The sequence below is a fragment of the Electrona antarctica genome, assembly GCF_951216825.1.
Source record: "Electrona antarctica genome assembly, chromosome: 1".
Taxonomy (NCBI): domain Eukaryota; kingdom Metazoa; phylum Chordata; class Actinopteri; order Myctophiformes; family Myctophidae; genus Electrona; species Electrona antarctica.
The window spans coordinates 24,504,198-24,525,563 of NC_136806.1; the positions used below are offsets into that span (position 1 = coordinate 24,504,198).

General features: G+C 43.8%; 1 protein-coding gene across 1 annotated transcript in view; it reads right to left on the reverse strand.

Annotated features, from left to right (window-relative positions):
* Nucleotides 1-13,998: 13,998 nt before the first annotated feature.
* LOC306924797 (neuronal acetylcholine receptor subunit beta-2-like) overlaps nucleotides 13,999-21,366 on the reverse strand; it is a 48,908-nt gene continuing 41,540 nt past the window's right edge. Inside the window, exons 3-6 of the mRNA XM_079503445.1 lie at nucleotides 19,801-19,845; nucleotides 19,224-19,333; nucleotides 15,912-16,917; nucleotides 13,999-14,339 (exon numbers count right to left, since the gene is read on the reverse strand). Of these exons, the coding sequence (XP_079359571.1) occupies nucleotides 14,184-14,339; nucleotides 15,912-16,917; nucleotides 19,224-19,333; nucleotides 19,801-19,845 (1,317 nt within the window). The 3' untranslated portion in view covers nucleotides 13,999-14,183. The remainder of the gene's footprint in view (nucleotides 14,340-15,911; nucleotides 16,918-19,223; nucleotides 19,334-19,800; nucleotides 19,846-21,366) is intronic.

A 21,366-nucleotide genomic window follows, 5' to 3' on the forward strand; every position in this document is an offset into this window, starting at 1 on the left:
ACATCGGCTGCGGCACTTGGCGATTGCTCCTTGTTGATAAAAAAAAAAGATGATCAATGCGTTAAGGTTTAATTACTGCCGGACGACGTCTGTCTCGAGGCTGAATTTCAGCGGAACATTTTGCAGCGCTCTCCTCGCTTGTGGAAAGGTTGGACTCGGTTGGACAACTTGAACATGTCCCGCCCCCACCACAACAAGCCAAACATCACGACCCGAGTCAGTGTTTGACTCATTTAGGGGTAAAAACTGTCGCAGTCTGTCCTAGTGAACTTTTGAAAGCTGCCTACATTTGCACTTTATTGTTGTTAACTTATCTGGATCTTGTGGCTATGTATGTATGTCTGTTCTATGTTTAGGCCTACTGCATGTGTTTTTAGAGCATTTTATTTGAACCTTCTGTAACATGAAATTTGAATAAACTTGACTTTGACCTTTTCACTGAATAAAGTTATGAAAACTAATAATAACTAAAGCAATTAGCTCCTTGTATTATAGCCTACTTAAAGTCCCCCCCATATATTTCTATGCTAGCCTACACGTTTTCACTTTTTTCAACCGTGTATTTATTTTTGCATAGAAGTGTATAGGCCTATTTCCATGTCTTTAAATGCATGTTTTGATGAATTGAAAATGGAGAACCCTTATGTAAACAAGTCTTAGTGCTTTTTCTGGTTTTATCCTCTTAGCAGATTTTGTATTGACCTGTAGGCTATACTTTCCTTGATACTTTCCTTGATTGATTGATTGAAAATACAATTTTCAATCAATCAATCAATCAAACATGTCTACTACACAAACTGGGGTATTACAATTTTATTAATTATGAATGCACAATATAGGCCTAGCCTGCATCACAATTTATATTGCCCCATTCTTATTTTATGTTACGCACATGTGCACGCATGTGCATATATTCAATAATAGTATGTCATTCTTTGTACTGCTGAGCTGTAAATGACCTACTTAGTCACTTAATTGATTTCATATGCATAACAATGATCAGGCGGCTTAGCATTAGCTGCTCTATTAAAGTGAAGGCTGTAGAATCTGCTCTCTTCAGCACTATAGTTGGCTATTACAGTAATGCATCCTATCACCAGCAGTAATGCACTGTGTACACAGTGCTCAGCTTTAGTTCATTACATCCTCATCTCAGCTAAATTCGTTTTATATGTTCCCAAATTAATTTCAAATGTCTAAACTGAGACAGTGTTTGTGCAGTGTATTGTACATTGCATGAATTAACTTTTTCTGAAATGTCAGATATTCATTTTATTTTTGTCCCATTGGAATCATTGTATAGCCGAGTTGCTGTTCCAGCAATGAGTTTACACTCTGACATCATCTGTCTCATACAAAAAGACCAGAAATATATACTTTTAGTTGATTTTTGTTCAAATATTATAGACTATCATGCTAGTGTGTGTGTGTGTGTGTGTGTGTGTGTGTGTGTGTGTGTGTGTGTGTGTGTGTGTGTGTGTGTGTGTGTGTGTGTGTGTGTGTGTGTGTGTGTGTGTGTGTGTGTGTGTGTGTGTGTGTGTGTGTGTGTGTGTGTGTGTGTGTGTGTGTGTGTGTGTGTGTGTGTGTGTGTGTGTGTGTGTGTGTGTGTGTGTGTGTGTGTGTGTGTGTGTGTGTGTGTGTGTGTTTAAGCTCTCCAGCAGCCTTTGTTGAGTCTGAACCCCATCTGACATGCATCCTTTTCCTTAATCTGCTTATTGGGCATGGACGGAATAGACTACTAAATCTGCTTTTATGAATCATGACTTTACACGCGTGTGCAGCACTTAGATATTATTCCAACGAGGGACTTGACACACAAGAGAGTGAGGGAAGTTACAAAGATCTGCACCCGCACTAAAGTCTTGACCCACACCCCTGTCCTCCAGTGGCCACTGTCCTGTCCTTATTTTTGAGGGGCACCGTGCTAACCCCTCCTATGCCCAGCTTTGTGTGTGCAATGCACACACTGTGCATGCGTGTTAACCCCATGGTGATGATTTGATTGGCTGAGCACGGAATTGAGGATGGAAATTCACACCCGTGTGAAGTGAGGGGCGCTCTTATCATCGTACATCATCATCATTTGCTCAGACACATATGACGTAAATTCTCCATTCATTGTCAATGGGAATTTTATGTTTGTGTAAGACGAACATCTACACTAATAGCTGAATATAGGAGGGGCTAGTGCCCCTCAAAAAGTGAGGACGTAGAAATGAGGACGCCAATTATGATTGGCCGGAATGTGATAATGTATGATGATAAGAGCGCCCCTCACTTCACACAAGTGTGATTTTTTAAATGTTTAAGCTACATCATTAAGGTATATACTTTCATAGTGTTCAAAGTAGTGTGCTATATATTACAAGGAGTGTGCAAGCAACATACAACATACGTTTGATATGCTGCATGCAGCACATCAAACAAAATAAATAACAAAGAATCAGCGTCAACTGTTGCAATGTGAGAGCAATACTGTACATGATGCAACACGGACACGCACGCACACACACACACGCATGCACGCGCACGTGTGCACACACACACACACACACACACACACACACACACACACACACACACACACACACACACACTACTTGAACATTCAGCACATTAACGGTTAAGTTGGGGTCTTAGGGGACTGAGGTTCGACTCCTCGCTCTGTCTTAAGTGCAATTAGTTTTGTTCTGCAGCCAAAGACCTGCAAGGACACATCTCTGACTTTTCTGATGACAAACCTCACACACACACACACACACACACACACACACACACACACACACACACACACACACACACACACACACACAAATGACGGTGAGAGAAAGAGACGGAAGTATAGACACAGTGAAGGATATACACAGATAATAACATCAGCAACACCCCACCCTTTCACTCACTCCATGAGATGTTAAGAAGAGGCCTCAGTATAAACTATGCTATGAGAGAGAGAGAGAGAGAGAGAGAGAAGCGGGAAGGCAAATATGTCTGCCTGATGTGTTCTAATGTGACAGAGGCAGTGAGCATCTATTTCCGGAAAATTCACTTATAGTACTGCCCCCACGCCCCACACACTCCCCTCCCCCGTACAATTTTTCCCTCCAATGGTGTCATGCAATTTCACTTTCTCACCCACCCCCAGACTTTCTTCCATTTCCACCCTCCTCAGCCCCATCCGTCCCTCTTCATCTCACCCCTCTTATCTCTTCCTGCTTCTCTCCTCTCTCTCTCTCTCTCTCTCTCTCTCTCTCTCTCTCTCTCTCTCTCTCTCTCTCTCTCTCTCTCTCTCTCTCTCCCCCAGTAGTGTGTCCATTCCCAGCGGCACTGGGAGAGATGTGAAAGAGCATGATGTTCAAGAGGATTTCACACATGTCACACACTTATTTGGCTCTGAACTGATGTTAAAATAAAGCATTTGAGGGCATTTCTTGCCACAGAAGTACTGTTGAGGTCAATATAATTATGTGACCTTGTTTTTATTTCTTGTTGTTGACTGTGACTTGACTGTGGCATTTTCTAGGTCTAGGTCTTTCTAGGACAAATCTTTTGCTCTTATAAGTTAAGTGATACAAGAGTGATGCTCTGGATGTTGAGGTTTTTGTGTGGCCCATTTGTCTGTGAGTATAAAGGTTTTGGCTGAACCAGAGGGGCTCTTATCTTCAGAAATATTAATATTGGACATCATCATACGTGTTTCGTATTCATTTAACTAAATGACAGTGGGAACCTATAGGTGAGCAGGTACATTCCTCATAAATTCTAACCTGAAAAAGCATATTTGTGTACAGCATTATGACACCATGACAACCATAGCTTAAAACAGGAAATAACTCCAACGGGACCAAAAGTCCCAAATGAAACCTTGGCCTCGCCTGAGGAAATAATCATCAGTTGGACAATGTTACCACCTAAGCTACAAAAAGCTTAGGCTACCTAAGCTACTAAAAGCCATTGAACACAAATACAACTGATAGATGTCCCAGTTTGTCCGGGACTGTCCCAGTTTCAGTGTCCTGAGTACCGCCAAATAACTATAAGACTAAAACGTCCTGGTTTTCATCATTCACTACAAAATTGTCCTGGTTTTCAACTTCACCAAATTAAAATATTTACAAATTTCTTCAAAACACTCTATTTTGGTACTACTCATGAACATTTTCTCACTTAAATACAGTAGGTACACATTGTCTGTTCTGTTGTGTACCTACTACAGACATAGGGCCCTATTATGCGTGTCTTAAGTACCAGGTCTTATTACTTAACTTAAGACCTGGAGGCGTGATCAATGCCATTTGGCTATTCTGAGTGGCCAAACAGCATTGACCACGCCCCCAGGTCTTAAGTTAAGTCATAAGACCTGGTACTTAAGACACGCAAAATAGGGCCCATAATGTTGACATATGTTATCTCATTCACCATGTATAATTCTTTTTTGTTTTTTCTATTCCAGTTGGTTATGATTGCCTAAAGTTTGCAGGACGGTCCTATATTTTAAATGCCAAAAGTCTTTAACGCGGCTTCCGATCAACCCCAAATGTTAATCACAGGTTGAGAGGCCTCTAAAAAGCTGAAACATCAGGGTCCAGCCTGGTCACCTCAGCCCCCAATCAACTAGTCAAGGCACTTTTATACTGTATATAGACTGAAACTCAATTGCACTTAAATGCAACAATAGTAAGCAATCAATCCACTATCTCATTCTGTCCCTATAGGGCAGCTCCACATTTCCTTGTTCAATATTATCCAAACACTTCAGCTTATCTTCCCTTTTTCACTCTCCATCGGCACGCCTAAATGCTCTGCCATTCTCTCCCAAGGGCAGAGCGCACTCTACTCTCTCCCCTGTGGATTGCCCACCTGACCCACACCTGACACCTCCACCACAAACACACCCTCCCAGTCACTCTCCCCCACACCAGTGATGTAAAAAGTACTCAACCTAGTACTAATCTTCTCAAATACAGTACAAAGTTGCTCTGTCAAATTTGTACTTGAGTATTTAAAAGTGCATTTGAAAAGAGAAACAAAGTAGATCTTCTTTCTAATATCAGTGTATTCATATCAACTGTACAAAATTTGTGTCAGATAGGCCTATTCAATTTACTTAAAGGACCACTTTTCAACCTACCTTCATATAATCGGTCCTCACTAATGTTCATGATAAAATGCCACAATTCTTTTGTGTCTCATGGGAGGGCTGTGGGCAGTTCAGAAACCCACCCATCATCATCAATGGGGAATCCAAGCTAATAGAAACTGCAGGCTTTCTATCCTTGAAAAGTTGCATTGCGATAATGGAAGCCATCGTTCTCACGATAAAAAAGAATAAATTAGTGAGGACCAATTAGATACGTTGAAAAGTGGTGAAGTTCATTACTCAAGTAAATGTACAGTACCTGGTTGCTGTCCAGCACTGCTCCACTGTACAGTACCTGGTTGCTGTCCAGCACTGCTCCACTGCCCTTCTCATCTCTACCTGGTTGCTGTCCAGCACTGGTCCACTGCCCTTCTCATCTCTACCTGGTTGCTGTCCAGCACTGCTCCACTGCCCTTCAGTACCTGGTTGCTGTCCAGCACTGCTCCACTGCCCTTCAGTACCTGGTTGCTGTCCAGCACTGCTCCACTGCCCTTCAGTACCTGGTTGCTGTCCAGCACTGCTCCACTGCCCTTCAGTACCTGGTTGCTGTCCAGCACTGCTCCACTGCCCTTCAGTACCTGGTTGCTGTCCAGCACTGCTCCACTGCCCTTCAGTACCTGGTTGCTGTCCAGCACTGCTCCACTGCCCTTCAGTACCTGGTTGCTGTCCAGCACTGCTCCACTGCCCTTCTCATCTCTACCTGGTTGCTGTCCAGCACTGCTCCACTGCCCTTCTCATCTCTACCTGGTTGCTGTCCAGCACTGCTCCACTGCCCTTCAGTACCTGGTTGCTGTCCAGCACTGCTCCACTGCCCTTCAGTACCTGGTTGCTGTCCAGCACTGCTCCACTGCCCTTCAGTACCTGGTTGCTGTCCAGCACTGCTCCACTGCCCTTCAGTACCTGGTTGCTGTCCAGCACTGCTCCACTGCCCTTCAGTACCTGGTTGCTGTCCAGCACTGCTCCACTGCCCTTCAGTACCTGGTTGCTGTCCAGCACTGCTCCACTGCCCTTCAGTACCTGGTTGCTGTCCAGCACTGCTCCACTGCCCTTCAGTACCTGGTTGCTGTCCAGCACTGCTCCACTGCCCTTCTCATCTCTACCTGGTTGCTGTCCAGCACTGCTCCACTGCCCTTCTCATCTCTACCTGGTTGCTGTCCAGCACTGCTCCACTGCCCTTCTCATCTCTACCTGGTTGCTGTCCAGCACTGCTCCACTGTACAGTAAATGTACAGTACCTGGTTGCTGTCCAGCACTGCTCCACTGCCCTTCTCATCTCTGTGTCTTTCTCCTCCCAGATGGCTGCTTTTATCTTCTCTGCATGTCCTGCTACTTTAGTTCCCTCTGACCCATTACACACCAGGGACATGCAGTTTCCATCCTGTTTTCTGTTCAACACTCCAGTCTCCAGTGTTTGGTCACACTGTGGCCTGTTGCAGCTGCTGCTGGCAACCAATTAAAGTTGCTCCTCGTCTTAAATCGCAGTTATCTGATTCATTAAGGCGTACACTGCACACACAGCTAATTAAACTGACATCTCTCTGTGCCCTGCTCTTTCCACAACAGCCCCTCTCTCTCTCTCTCTCTCTCTCTCTCTCTCTCTCTCTCTCTCTCTCTCTCTCCCCTCATTATGTGAGTCAGTCAGTCAGTCAGTCAGTCAGTCAGTCAGTCAGTCAGTCTGACTGACTGACTTACTGTGTGTGTTTGTGTGTGTGTGTGTGTATGTGTGTGTGTGTGTGTGGGGGGGGGGGGGGGGTGCATGTCATGATCATAAAGAGAGATGGTCTGTAAGCTTCTTAGGTATCAAGTACCCTATTTGGTCTCGCTGTGAGCCACATTTTAACTTTTCACTTCTTGAAGTGAGTGTGATAATGGTGCAGACTTACGCATTTGTTTTGTGTTTTACAAATGCAAAAACCTATTGAAATTGACCACACTTGAGACTCATTTGGAGTACCTGTAATGACTGATGTGACCACTAGTTGGCAGTAGCCTGCATCCTCAAGGCATGTGTCAGCAGGTGATAATATGGGGCTGGCCTAGTTTAAATTCCTGTGCACAGTGATTTGAAGCCCAGGCCCTGTGTCTGTCTGTCTGGCCTCAGCCCTGTGCTCGCTCCTGGACTCAGTGGGAGGGATTGATGGCCCACGGCCTCAGCTGCACAGCAGACACACATCCAGTAATGCAGTGCTGTAGTTCATAAATATTGACTGCACGGCCACAATGGCAGGTATAAATCCTGAAGGAGTGTCCTACAGAGGATAATGTTGGGGGGATCTGTGTGTGTGTGTGTGTGTGTGTGTGTGTGTGTGTGTGTGTGTGTGTGTGTGTGTGTGTGTGTGTGTGTGTGTGTGTGTGTGTGTGTGTGTGTGTGTGTGTGTGTGTGTGTGTGTGTGTGTGTGAACCTTGAACATCCTCTTTTCAGGAATCAATTAAAATGTCAATAAGGGAAGCCATAATCTTTATCCGTTTCTCTATCTGTCGACTTCATTTCTTAATCTATAAAAAGAAATGTCTTAATGTCTTAAATTTCACTTGTGTGTGGCCAAATGGATGTGTGCAGGTGCATTAATTAGTATTACTTTAAAAGAGTTTCTAAAAAGTTCCTCACAAATTCACAAAATTAAAAAAAAATCAAAGAAATTCCCTAAATTAGGAAACAATGTGTGTGTGTGGGCACACATCCCTGTGTGTGTGTGTGGGCACACATCCCTGCCTCGCTGAGAACAGTAAATGCATATTGATCTCTGACTGCAGGTCTGCAGCGTGAAATGGCATTTTGATATCGGCTCCATTCACTCAGGTTTGAGGAACCGCAGCAGTCTGGAGTGTCTGCTTTATGAGCAGCCATTATCACCCCTTCTTCCCTCTATCATACACACTATAGGCCTCTCCATCATTTTCAGCCTCTTCTGCTCCACTTTCGTTTGTCACGCTTCCTGAGCAGACCTGGAGTCTCTATAATACCCAAACAGTGGCTCGGGACCCATATGTGGGACGTTTTTGTGGGGGGGGGGGGGGGGTCGCAAATAAATACCCCTTAATTTTTTTTGTTTCCAAAACATCCCCCCAAAATGCTACAAACATTTTATTTTATATATATATTTCTTATATATATATTTCTATATATATATTTCATACAAAAAAGAAAACTTTATTAAGTAGTGAAAATGACACGATGCAACGTGTTGTGAGCTTGTACTGTAGATAGGCTATTTTCACTGGTTTGGGTCCCGGGGAGACATGTCTCTTTTGCATCTGTAGCTAAAACGTTTAAGAACCACTCCTCTATAACGTCAACTCTCCACCAATACTTGATGAACACTAATGCATTGGCTATTATGTATGTTTTCTTTTTGTTAAGATAGCAAAATGTCAATGTCAAAGAAGAAATCGATATACTGTCCTGTTTTCATTTATTTGTTTATTTGAAGACAGTGAAAGCTGCAGCTCACTTATTAGCCTACCCATATAGAGTAAATTAACCTGTGTGCTTTCTTCATTTTCTAATCTATAATGTGGTGAGTTGGTGATTTACCCCCACCACACAGTTCAAGAATCTAGTGCTGTAAAAGCTTCAGCAGAGGTCAGGCATCATATTTCTGGGATAAATAGTATCATGGTCTGTATCATGACCAGTATCATGGTCATTATCGTGGTCAGTATCATGTCAGTATCATGTCAGTATCATGGTCAGTATCATGTCAGTATCTTGGTCAGTCATGTTATTATTATGTCAGTATCATGACCAGTATCATGTCAGTATCATTGCCAGTATCATGGCCAGTATCATGTCAGTATCATGTCAGTATCATGGCCAGTATCACGTCAGTATCATGGTCAGTCAGTAACATGGTCAATAGGTGCAGTTCAATATATCATGTCAGTATCACTTTCACCCACTCTACCCCTCATGTCATCCAGGTTGATGCACTTGTCAACTTGTCCAGGAAACAAATGGAGATGGTATTGCTCATTAAATATTTGTGCGGACTGCAAAGAGTTCATAGCATCTTTTAAAAAGCGAAGAAACATGATCGATCAGCGAGTCTCTAAGCCAGTGTTTCCCAGTGGGTCGGTAGTCTCTAAGCTAGTGTTTCCCAGTGGGTTGGTACCCATTTGTGGGTCGCGGATACATTTTGGTGTTTCCTAAATGTTGTCATTAGTATTATTTTAAAAGAGTTTCTAAAACTTTCCACAGTGGAGTGCAGATCTGAAATGTGAGCTTGTAGATCTGCTATTTTCACTAGTTTGGGTTCCGGTCAAATGACAAATTTCTCTTTTGGGGCGTGAGCTAAAATGTTTGGGAATGACTGCTCTAAGACACTGCAATGTTTGTCAGCAAAGCTGTAAGATTATGTCACTTTATGACTGTGTGTGTGTGTGTGTGTGTGTGTGTGTGTGCGTGTGCGTGTGCGTGTGTGTGTGTGTGTGTAATCTCTCCCTGCCTGACACAGAGCTCCATATAGGAATAAAGGGACACAGAGAGACAGATACAGAAATCTACATATATGGGCATACAAGGGAGACAGAGATAACTAGAACTGCACTCTGTCGAGTGCCTACTTGCGTGTTGCACACTAGTAGGCCATAAATGGCCTACTAGTGCGCAAGCAGAGCGTGCAAGTACTGTCGACCGCTACGAACTTTCAAATCTCAGCCTCTCTGTGAAATAACGGTTTCAATATTGAATTATTAGGTTTAGCTATGTGCTACGTACCTAGTTATTCGAGGTAAAAAAAATAGTATTTTGAAGTATGGTAAAAGCTTCTATAAAAGAAATACAGTCCTATCGATTTAGAAGTGTCCAGGATCCACTAGTTTCTCAAAGAAAAATAAAACATGGATATCAGATGAAAAAAAATGTATATCAGTTGAAAATATATATGTTATCATGTATATAGTATAATATTATTTATTTTAAACTTTCAATAATCTTGCTTTAATTTTACTTAATTTTGGATTATAGTGATATCAATACTAAATCATGGTCTGAGTAATAAGTGTCTCTAACTTCAATGTTTGTAATGGTATTTTCATATTTGTTAAAATATACATGATCTAAAATACTTCCGTAATCTGTAGTTGGATTTGTGACTAATTGTTTAAAGCCTAATCCGGACATGAAGGTCTTTATACTTCCATCTTTTTCATTATACAGGTCATCATTTAAATCTCCTAGAATCATAATAGAAGATGTCTGTTTCTGAGAAATGTCTTCAATGTAGAAAGGTTTGTTTTAGGTGATCTATAGATCTCTCTCTTTTTTTTTTTTCATGTATGCATACGTATTCTACCCATTAATGCCTCTATGTAAATATGTGTAATTTGTAAGTTGATTAGCAGTATACTGTGGTTACTTGGGTCGTTTGATGCGTATGTCCCGCAGCTGCATATGACGTGATGAAGTTATGTACCAATGCCAGGGTATAACTGGCCCTCGATGGTGACGTAATAATGATATGTTTCAGTGTCTGGTGGATTAAAGGTAATGCCCCTATATGTATACATGTATGTAATCTGAAACCAATGCCATATCAAGCACAAATGAATCATTACGTCATACGCAGCTACGGGACATACGGATTGGAGCCCCGGACAAACAACATTACTTGCACGCTCTGCTTGCGCAAGTAATAACTGGGTGGGCATTCATTTCCAACTTGCATAATTCCACGTAGGCCAGTGCCCAATGGTCACCGCTGTACAGGTACAAAGTAGTATATTTGCTGGATGCAGCATCACTTGTCGGAAAATACTACAATTTATCATCATATACTGACAACATCAGGGGTCTTCATGTGGGCATAAAACGGACACAGACTGACGGGTACTCTAACAAAGCCTGTGTTCCAATGAACCTGAGAGTGATGCTGTCGGGAACTTCGGCTCCTGGTATAGGGTCACCTACACAAATGGCAATTCCATAGTCATGGATTTTACAATGGATTTGGATTTGTACCATGACTATGGATTTGATTATGCATGGATTTGTATCTTGACTATATGACAACAACAACTTGACAACGCCCAGTCTGATGATATATATACATATGATATGATTTGACTATGGAGTTGACTATGGATTTGACTATGGATTTGACTATGGATTTTCAATTACAATTTACAATTTAGGCATTTAGCAGAAGCTCTTCAAACAGTAAGCAAAAAAAACGTTCTTTTTCTCTTTTTTTTTAATTGCATTTTTGTCTGGTTTCTGGGCTAGATTTGACTATGAATTTGACTACAGATATGTAACATATGGATTAGATTTGATCAGCCAAAGTTTTGATTAAGTATAATCAAAACTTTACATGGAGATGCCATGTAAGCTGGAAAGGAGCCAGCTTAGGTGGTTCGGGCATCTGGTTAGGATGCCTCTCGAGCGTCTCCCTAGGGAGGTCCTCGATGCACGTCCCACTGGGAGGAGACCCCGGGGCAGACCAAGGTGTAGAATTGTAGATGGAGGGATTACATCGACTCACTGGCCTTGGAACGTCTCGGGATCCCCCAGGAGGAAGTCGCTAATGTTGCTCTGGAGAGGGAAGTCTGGAGCTCTCTGGTGGAGCTGTTGCCCCCGCGACCCGACTACGGATAAGCGGTTGAAGATGGATGGATGGATATGGAGATGCTGCGTATGGCATGGATTTCAACATAATATGCTGCATTCAAGTTCACAAGCGTATATGGGGCAATTCTGTTGACTGTTGCAGGGGCTCTTTGATGTCTATGTGTGCACATGCCGTGTGTGTGTGTGTGTGTGTGTGTGTGTGTGTGTGTGTGTGTGTGTGTGTGTGTGTGTGTGTGTGTGTGTGTGTGTGTGTGTGTGTGTGTGTGTGTGTGTGTGTGTGTGTGTGTGTGTGTGTGTGTGTGTGTGTGTGTGTGTGTGTGTGTGTGTGCGCGTGCGTGCGTGCTGCGCACACGTTTGTGTCATATCTTATGTCCATTTGCATGTGTTGTGTCCACACAAGTTAACGTTGCCGTTTCCTCACTGCCGCAGTACCCAGAGAGCAGACATTCTAATGAATAATGTTTTGCTCAAACCCCAGATAGTTCCCAAATGTCATGCTCTCCATAAACGTCTGTCCAAAATGCCAACTGCTCTGTGTTGTTGACATGTGGACATGTAATGGTTTTCATTGATGGTTGTTACTGTGTACAATCTGTTATAGTTTTATAGATTAGGACAAAATAAACGTATGTAGTATTTATTACAGATATTGCTTTAAAACACTATTTAGGAAGACATCAGCATCAGTTTTGTCTTTTACAGTAACTTTAATTTCGTACCCACAATGCAGCTGTCCAGACAGGAGAAAAGAAATCAACACGTTACATGTAATGTTATAACCTGTGGGAACGGAAAAAAGCAATGTCCCATTCCATCCACTGAGATAAACTAAAATACATAAGATGAGACAAATAAATATAGCAGGATTAGTACACTAGTACACTTTCCCTTGGCTAACATTGGTTGCCGTGACAGAGGAGTGCATCATTACAGTGACAAGAAGTTACAATTGCTTTTTAGAAATAATTACTGGACATGGAGTAACCTCATAAGAATTGACTTGATGCAACGCTCAAAATATACATGAACTATAGGTATTATAGTGCAGAGCCAGATAACATAAATAACATATCGCTCACTTATTTTTGGCGAGTGACATGGTTGTACGATGAAATATGAATTATGTTTAATACAGAAATAGGCTGGCTTTAGTCTTTTCTGTCCAACAGACATGACCCCTTATCCCTTATCGCAAATGTTTAAAACGTAAGCTTGGCAAGGATACACAAGAGGGGTGCTCAGCTGTTGTGACTGTGCACACATCTGTGGCATGTGTATGAAGGCTCCAGTAGGCGCCTGTGTGTATAAAATACTGTACAATATTGCTGCTGGTTTCTTCTGGATGGCAAATGAGCACTGCTTGGATGAAAACAGTGTACTGTACCTTTGTAACAGAAGCATGGTGAACAAGCCTTAAACTTGGTTGCGAATCGTATCCTACACTGAAAATAGCCGATTTTCTATTTTCGGTGCACAACAGGGAATTAAGTGTAACTCAGGCTTAAGTCCTAATTTTGTTCATTTTGGGACTACAGGTGACCGGTTAGTAAAAAGAGATGTGTTTGGCTTAGCGGTGAAACACTTTCCACCGCGGCGTGATGTCATGTTTTCAGTGGGCACCTTATGACCTAAAACTGGAGTATGAATAGACCTTTATTTACTTGCACGCACGCACGCACGCACGCACGCACGCACGCACGCACGCACGCACGCACGCACGCACGCACGCACGCACGCACACACACACACACACACACACACACACACACACACTTAATCGCCAAGCATAAAAAGCAGCAGTTTCTGCTATTGCCTTGATCAGTCTGTCAAGTTAAGCTAGGAGCTGCAACAACACAGATGAGTCCACACAGCAGAACAAAACAGCTAATTTATACTTCAGCGTACGAAAATAACATATTGAATTATGTTTAATACAGAAATAGGCTGGCTTTAGTCTTTTCTGTCCAACAGACATGACCCCTTCTCGCTGTCGCTCTGAAAAGGCAAATGTTTAAAACGTAAGCTTGGCAAGGATACACAAGAGGGGTGCTCAGCTGTTGTGACTGTGCACACATCCGTGGCATGTGTATGAAGGCTCCTGTAATATAGAGTAGGATATATTTTGGATATATTTGTCTCCTCGTTGAAGTGTGTGGGTGGGGTTTGCATATCTTTAGACTCAGCAAATTATTGATGAGGCCATTATTGAAGGGATGGGGAGGTGGTGGTGGTTTGCTCTTCACTGCGGCTCGTGACATCATGTTGTAGTTCGGTGTTCACCTCACCACCGAAAATCCAGACTATGAATAACGCTTTATTGTCTCTGCCATATGCAAGGGAAAGGAGTAACATCGTGAGAATGTGATGCTTGCCAGATATGTGTGTCAACTTGTTATTTGCGGTGGGGGTGGAGGGCTCAAGTCCATTTCGGTCAAGGGCAGTTTGATGTTCAGGTCAAAGGTCAGATTTCTGTGTTCAGTTTTTCTCCGTGTCATCAATAATGGGGATGTTGTAACTCTGGAAGAGGGGCTGCATGAATAGGCCAAGAGTCCCGACTACACACACCGTCACAAAGATCCATAGGAACAGACGATCGATCACCATGGCCACGTATTTCCAGTCCTCAATGATCTAGTGACAAAGAGAACATATGTTATATGTAAAACCCATTCATATACCAGAATTAAATATGCTTTCTTACCTTTATTTGTAGTTGTTACGTCCCCAACAAAGAGGTCCAGGTGTTATTTTGTGCAAAAGCGCATTATTGGCTATTTCCCCTAATATAAGCCCTTAATGGGGGTTGGGGTTTTGTGCTAATTCGCTTATTTCCATCAAAGTAAGTAGTAAAGTGTGCCGCTCAGGATACTATTTACATTATGAAGAGAGGATATATACAAAAAAATGTTGATTTTTGAGCGATGGAAATAAGCAAATTAGCATAACACCCCATATCCCCATTCAATTCAATGCAATTCAATGCATTTCTTTGAGGGCGTATGGTAGGGGAAATAGCCAATAATGCGCTTTTGCACAAAATAACACCTGGACCTCTTTGGTGGGGACGTAACAACTACAAATAAAGGTAAGAAAGCTTTCTAGCATGGAATTCTCCTTTAACTTTCATTCTCTATACTGACAGTGACATAACATGTTAATGGCATTGAAAAAGCCATCATTTTCTACTTCCTGTCTTCTAAATGTTAAATGGTGCATTTATATAGCGGCAGTTTACAGAGATTGTGCATTACATTCACCCATTCACATACACAATCACACACCGATGCTGGAGGAAACCATGCAAGGCACCAACCTGCACATCGGGAGAATTAGGGGTTCAGAGTCTTGCTCAAGGACACTTCGACACTAACTCTGGGGGAGCCCGGGTTCGAACTGGGAACCCGGGCTCACACACACACACACAGTCACATACTCTACAGCCACTGCCGCCCCTCAATGCGCTTCTATGCCTGGGTCCTGGGATTATAGTATCTCAAACTATGTATGTGAAACACTGCTGTGGCAGACTAATAGACTAAGACAACTGTTGTCTTGAAATATGATAATGAAAGCATGGCGTGTATGGTTTGTGATGAATTCGCTGCGAGAGCGGTCACTGTGAATCTCTGTGGGCTGTGTTTTGGGCTTCGTTGATGGCGTAGCTGCTTTTAGACATGCACAAGAGCGTGATTAATGGGGTGCCTGGACAAATGCACAAATCAAAGTTGCTCTTCCAAAGCTGAGTACAACTCTGTACAATCACTCTGTATACTAATCATTATCAAACAACACATATTTAAATGTATAATTTCTCCAACAGTACAAAAGCATACTTTGTAATCTTATGTATTCTGCCTGCCCAGGAGAACATGCATTATCAAGTTGTTCTTGAATGCTTATTTGACATGATTATAGATTGCATTGTAACTTGTAGGATACACTGGATATACTGCTTTTTTAATAAATGAAACGCAAACATCAAAATGAGAACTAGAGCCCCAGCTAATAATGTGTCAACTAAATGTTTTATGGGCATCTTATTAAACAAACACACACACGCGCATGCACGCACGCACGCACGCACGCACGCACGCACGCACGCACGCACGCACGCACGCACGCACGCACGCACGCACGCACGCACGCACGCACACACACACACACACACACACACACACACACACACACACGTCCAATACACACCCCTTCATCATCATCCTCGCTCTTCATCTTCTCAGCAATGTATCGCACTCCGTCCACCGCCTCCTCCATGTCGATGTTGCACTTGAGTGTCATCCTCTTCCTGAACTCTGTGTTCTCAGACATGTCGTTGATCTTCCAACTGTAGCGTTTGGTCGACTCCTCGTTCACATAGAAGGACGAGGAGGAGTCCACCACTCCCGCCGGGCTGCCGGAACCCCCGGCGCCAGATGACAGCGACCCATCCCGGAGTTTCAGGTCCGAGTATGACCGCTGATGGTGCTTTTTCCGGAACCTCTCGCGGATGTTGGATCTGCCGGGCCGGCGCATGAACAGGAAGGAGGGAAGCCGATACAGGAAGATGCGTTTGACCCAGGGCGGCATGGTGTGCGTGCTGGGGGAGCGATGGTGCACGTTGAGCACGCACACGCTGGTGACGATTGAAAAGGTGACCAGCACCATGGTAAACATCAGGTACTTCCCGATCAGAGGCACTGCTAAGGACGTAGGTGGCACGATCTTAGAGATCAGGAGTAAAAACACAGTGAGGGCCAGCAACACTGAGATACACAGCGTCATCTTCTCCCCGCAGTCCGACGGGAGGTAGAACACCAGAATGGCCAGGGAGGTGATCAAGACGCAGGGAATAATCAGGTTGATGGTGTAGAACAGTGGCTTCCTCTTGATGATGAAGTCGTAGGTGATGTCAAGGTAGGTGATGTCATTGGGGTCTTCATTCTTGCGCCCAGGCAGCGAGACAATGTCCCACTCGCCGCTGGGCTTGAAGTCGTCGCGGCTGGCGAAGTCGCTGAGCAGGATGAGGTCGATCTCGGTGTGGTCGTAGGTCCAGGAGCGGAACTTGAGGGTGCAGTTCTGCTGGTCGAATGGGAAGTCGCGCACCTCGATCTTGCAGGCTGACTTGTAGATGGCAGGCGGCAGCCAGTTCACCTCGCCATTGTGGGAGATCACGGCATTGGAGTAGAAGGAGACCTCATATGTTCCATCAGCACTGAGTGGGGTGGAGGAAGGAGAAGGCAGGAGAAAAGAGGACACAGGATGATTGTAATAAATGTACCATAGAGAGAAGTAATAGAAATGAGCACTCACGCAATACAATGCATATGAAGATTTAAAAAATAACATTCTCAAAACACATCACATCTCTCACTCACACAAAAAACCTTCAAAGGAAGCTTGCCCTACCAGTTAAGTGCATTAAGCTTGCTTGATCAACAGAATCTCTGTTTCCATGCCAATTCTTACGGTGAAAGGCGAACCGTTTAATTTGGACAATCAATGTAACACCATTATTCTGTGTCTGCTGAGGTGAAATTAAAAACAAACATGAATACATCAGAGGTTGGCGACAATTAACATGGACCTCAACAAGATTTTGTAAGTGACAACCATCCATCCAGGACACCAAAGATGGCATCAACTGCCCATCCCCACCTCAAATCTGCTGAGATGTAGTTTTCTTTCTCGCCCTGCAGGCTGCAGGTGTTGCATTATACATCAATGGCCTATCAATTATAGAGCAGGTCAAGAAGCCAGCCATCACACTTGCTCTCTAATGCTTCATAACTTCTGTGAATATGCAGACTGGTTAAATATGTAGAGGGACCACCTGTCTATTGTGACCTCCTGTCCCATTCCGGACCTATAGACCTGGGCTGAGTCAGACTCAAACATAACCTTTAGATACAGTAAATGCATTGGATGTTCAGACCTGTACAAATAAGGCTGTCATGAAAATGGCCATTGCTTGCAGTACATTGTTACAATTATCGTATCTTTTCTTTCCTACTGAATGCTCACCTATTATGCCCACATTGCCCAGATTAGGGATGTTCAGATTAGAACCAGCAGGTTCTGGTCTGAACGCTGGGGCCGTGTCCGCTGAAGCTCTATAGATGTTCAGATTAGAACCAGCAGGTTCTGGTCTGAACGCTGGGGCCGTGTCCGCTGAAGCTCTATATTGATTTCCCATGATGCACTTGTTTGTCAAAGTGTGTTTATTGTGTTTTATGTTGCTATTTGAATATGGGAATGCATTGAGGGATTATGTTGTGGGACTTTATGTGTAGCGTTGTGTTCATTTGGGGATTTAGTAGTATGTTGATGAGAGTGATATGTATGTCTATGTGCTCTGAACACCCCCTCTATCGAGAAGAGAGAAGTTACAGGACTACTGGGGCTCCTGGAAGGGAATAATGGAAAATGTATGACCAAAAGGGCATAACACATCCAGGTTCAAGCACTCAGGGTAGGTTTGATAAGTAAAAGGCTTTTAATACAACAGGCTTGAAACATTAAACGCCTGTCAGCTTGTGCGTTCATCTGGGTGCAATGAAAGAGAGAATGAAAGGTGCATTCCTCAGTCACAGGTGTGTCCCAGTGAGGATATGCAGTCTTCTTTGAGGTTATGCTAACCCATCCAGCGTCCTGCTTTTGAAATGACGTAATATGGCAGCCATGTGGACTTTTAATGTTTGTTTAGACCGCCTTTAACAAACGTAACGCACGCACGCACGCACGCACGCACGCACGCACGCACGCACGCACGCACGCACACACACACACACACACACACACACACACACACACACACACACACACACACACAGTCACATACTCTACAGCAGCGGTCCCCAAACCTTTATGGCCGTGCACCCCCTGTTACCTCCTGACCTAACTGACGCACCCCCCAACGCTAAGTCTCGTATTGTAAAATGATAATTTTTCAAAATATGATTATGGCAAATAATCACAGAATGTCACTGCACTGAGACATGCAGCTGCTGTATACTCCCACGCTTTATACATCTATTTTTTCTTTTCTTAAATGTTATCCCACAATTTTGTAACCCATTTTTTCACCCAGTGTCAATTATCTAATGTAATCGTGGGCACTACACTTCCTCTGCCAACCTGGGGGGGCAGCGGACTGACCTCATGCTTCCTTCTATGCATGAGGAGTCCAAGCTGCTTCTTTTCACCTGACAGGGGAGAGTTTCCCCGGCTGGAAGGAACAGGTAGTTTTAGAGACCAGGATTACGGCATGGTTTTGTGAGGGTATCTACCCTAGGGGACACGGGGAGAACATGCAAACTCCACACAGAAAGGCCCTTTCGCCAACCCCGCCTCGGGTATGGGCACTGATGACGCGGAGGAGGGAACACACCCCCAGTGCCCACAGCGTCCCCAGCGGGAATCGAACCCAGGACCTTCTAGCTGTGAGGCTACAGCACTACCGACTGTGCCACCGTGCCCCAGGCTTTATACTGTACATCTTTTTACATCTCTACAGCATACTTGTTGTAGAGGACGATGTCTGGCAGCCAGATATGTTGTGACGGGAGGCGGACTTTCTGTATTCCTTCATATTCGTCAGGATCCCACATTAATCTGTAGTCATGCCACACCTGAAGGAGTTCACAACAAACACACAATAAGTAGTAAGTGTAGTAATAAGCAAAATACACACATGATCGCACATACAAGAATGTGTGTGCAGTTGCACATACACAATGCATGGTTTTGCACACAATGGGGCAAAGTTTAATACACATACTTTACACAACATTTACTGTATGCATGCATGCCTATAAACACTCACTCATCCAAAACACACACAAGTGCACGCACGCACGCACGCACGCACGCACGCACGCACGCACGCACGCACGCACGCACGCACGCACGCACACACACACAAACACACACACACACACACACACACGCGCGCACAGTGTATGTGTGCACGTGTTACAATGTAACACTATGTGACAGTTACGTAGTAGTGTGTTGAGATAGCTGCATCTGGCGTGCGTGCGTGCGGGGAGACGTTCAGGGGACACAGAGACATGGTAGAACATGGAGAACGTCTCACCTGAGTGAGCCAGCAGTTAGTGGTCATGATCTGCTCTCTTTCATTCTGGAAAAGAGACAGGATACATTCATGGTTATCATCTGCTTATCAGTAATATTGCTGCTACATGTAACATACTGTAGGTCAGTGATTATAGGGTTCAAATGCTTCAAAATAGTCCATCCGACGTCCAAACTTCATTGGGATGGCCTGTCAAAAAAAAACGTCGGACGGACAAATGCCCATTCATGTTCTAAATGCCAGGCGTCAAATGCCAGAGTTGGAAGCGAACGGTTTGGATATCCCTTCCGTCGTGCTGTGGGAAATTTGGTTATGACATTTCTTACGACACATGTGTTTATGGTCATTCAGAGGGGATTACAGAGGTGTTTGTACCTTCCGGAGGTTGGCTTGTGTCATGAGACTATACTGTACTGTAGGTCTACTGGAGCAGCGATTGCTGCGGAAAGCACACAGGCAGACAGACACAGGCAGGAGAGATGCAGCCACTCAAAGCAGTGATTCCTATGTCAGGTTTGTAAACAATTTTTACATTGTGGACAATGGACATTACTGTAATATGCCATGAAGTTGCTCCATGTCGTCATTGATTTCGCATACAAATATGTAATATGTAATATAAAAATAAAATATGTGACTTTTATACAGAAGTGCGGTACCCATGGCTGGCATCAGAACGAATGCATGAAAAGGTGGTGCACGCACATCCACTTCTAATGCACCCGCTTCGAATGGGATCAGTGTATTGAAACGGGGAAAATCAGGTGCAATCAGGCCTTTCAATAGACTGAGTAGACGTCTACCCGTCTACTCAGGTGCTCAGTAGGTTGATTCCTTCCTATTGTGTAGGTTGATCTGTGCAGTTTAATGCATCGCATGCAGCTACTGGAGCGGTGCCGTGTCGTTAGTCAGAAGGTTCCTTGTTCCGAAATTACTATCCCTATCTCTAATCCTAACCTAAACATAACCGCAAGCACGGGAGCAGTGCATGTTCGATGTTCGACGCGGTAGACACCACGGCTGCATTGAAAGGAATGATCACCTACTGAGCTCCAGTAGCTGCATGCGATGCATTAAACTGCACAGATCAACCTACACAATAGGAAGGAATCAACCTACTGAGCACCTGAGTAGACGGGTAGACGTCTACTCAGTCTATTGAAAGGCCTGATTGCACCTGATTTTCCCCGTTTCAATACACTGATCCCATTCGAAGCGGGCGCACCAATGCCCAGGTGCAGGACAAAGAAGAGTTCAACATCAAGAAAAATAACATCTGCACACTGGTAAAACAAGCTCTGCTGTTTCAATTGCGCTCTCAGAATTTCATCAGGCATTTCGAAATTCCCCATGAAAACCTTGAGAGTTCAATAAAAACAGATTATTTTAGCAGTGTGTATTCTTATTTTTCTTGATGGCATCAGAATGAAGCCTTATCAGGTGGAGTCAAACTGAACCTTTTTTCTGCCAATGCTTTTCAATGGGAGTTGTTTTTTCTGTTTTTCTTTTTTCCGGAACTCCACAAATGAAAACAAATCGCGACAGGACAGGACAGTTACAGGACAG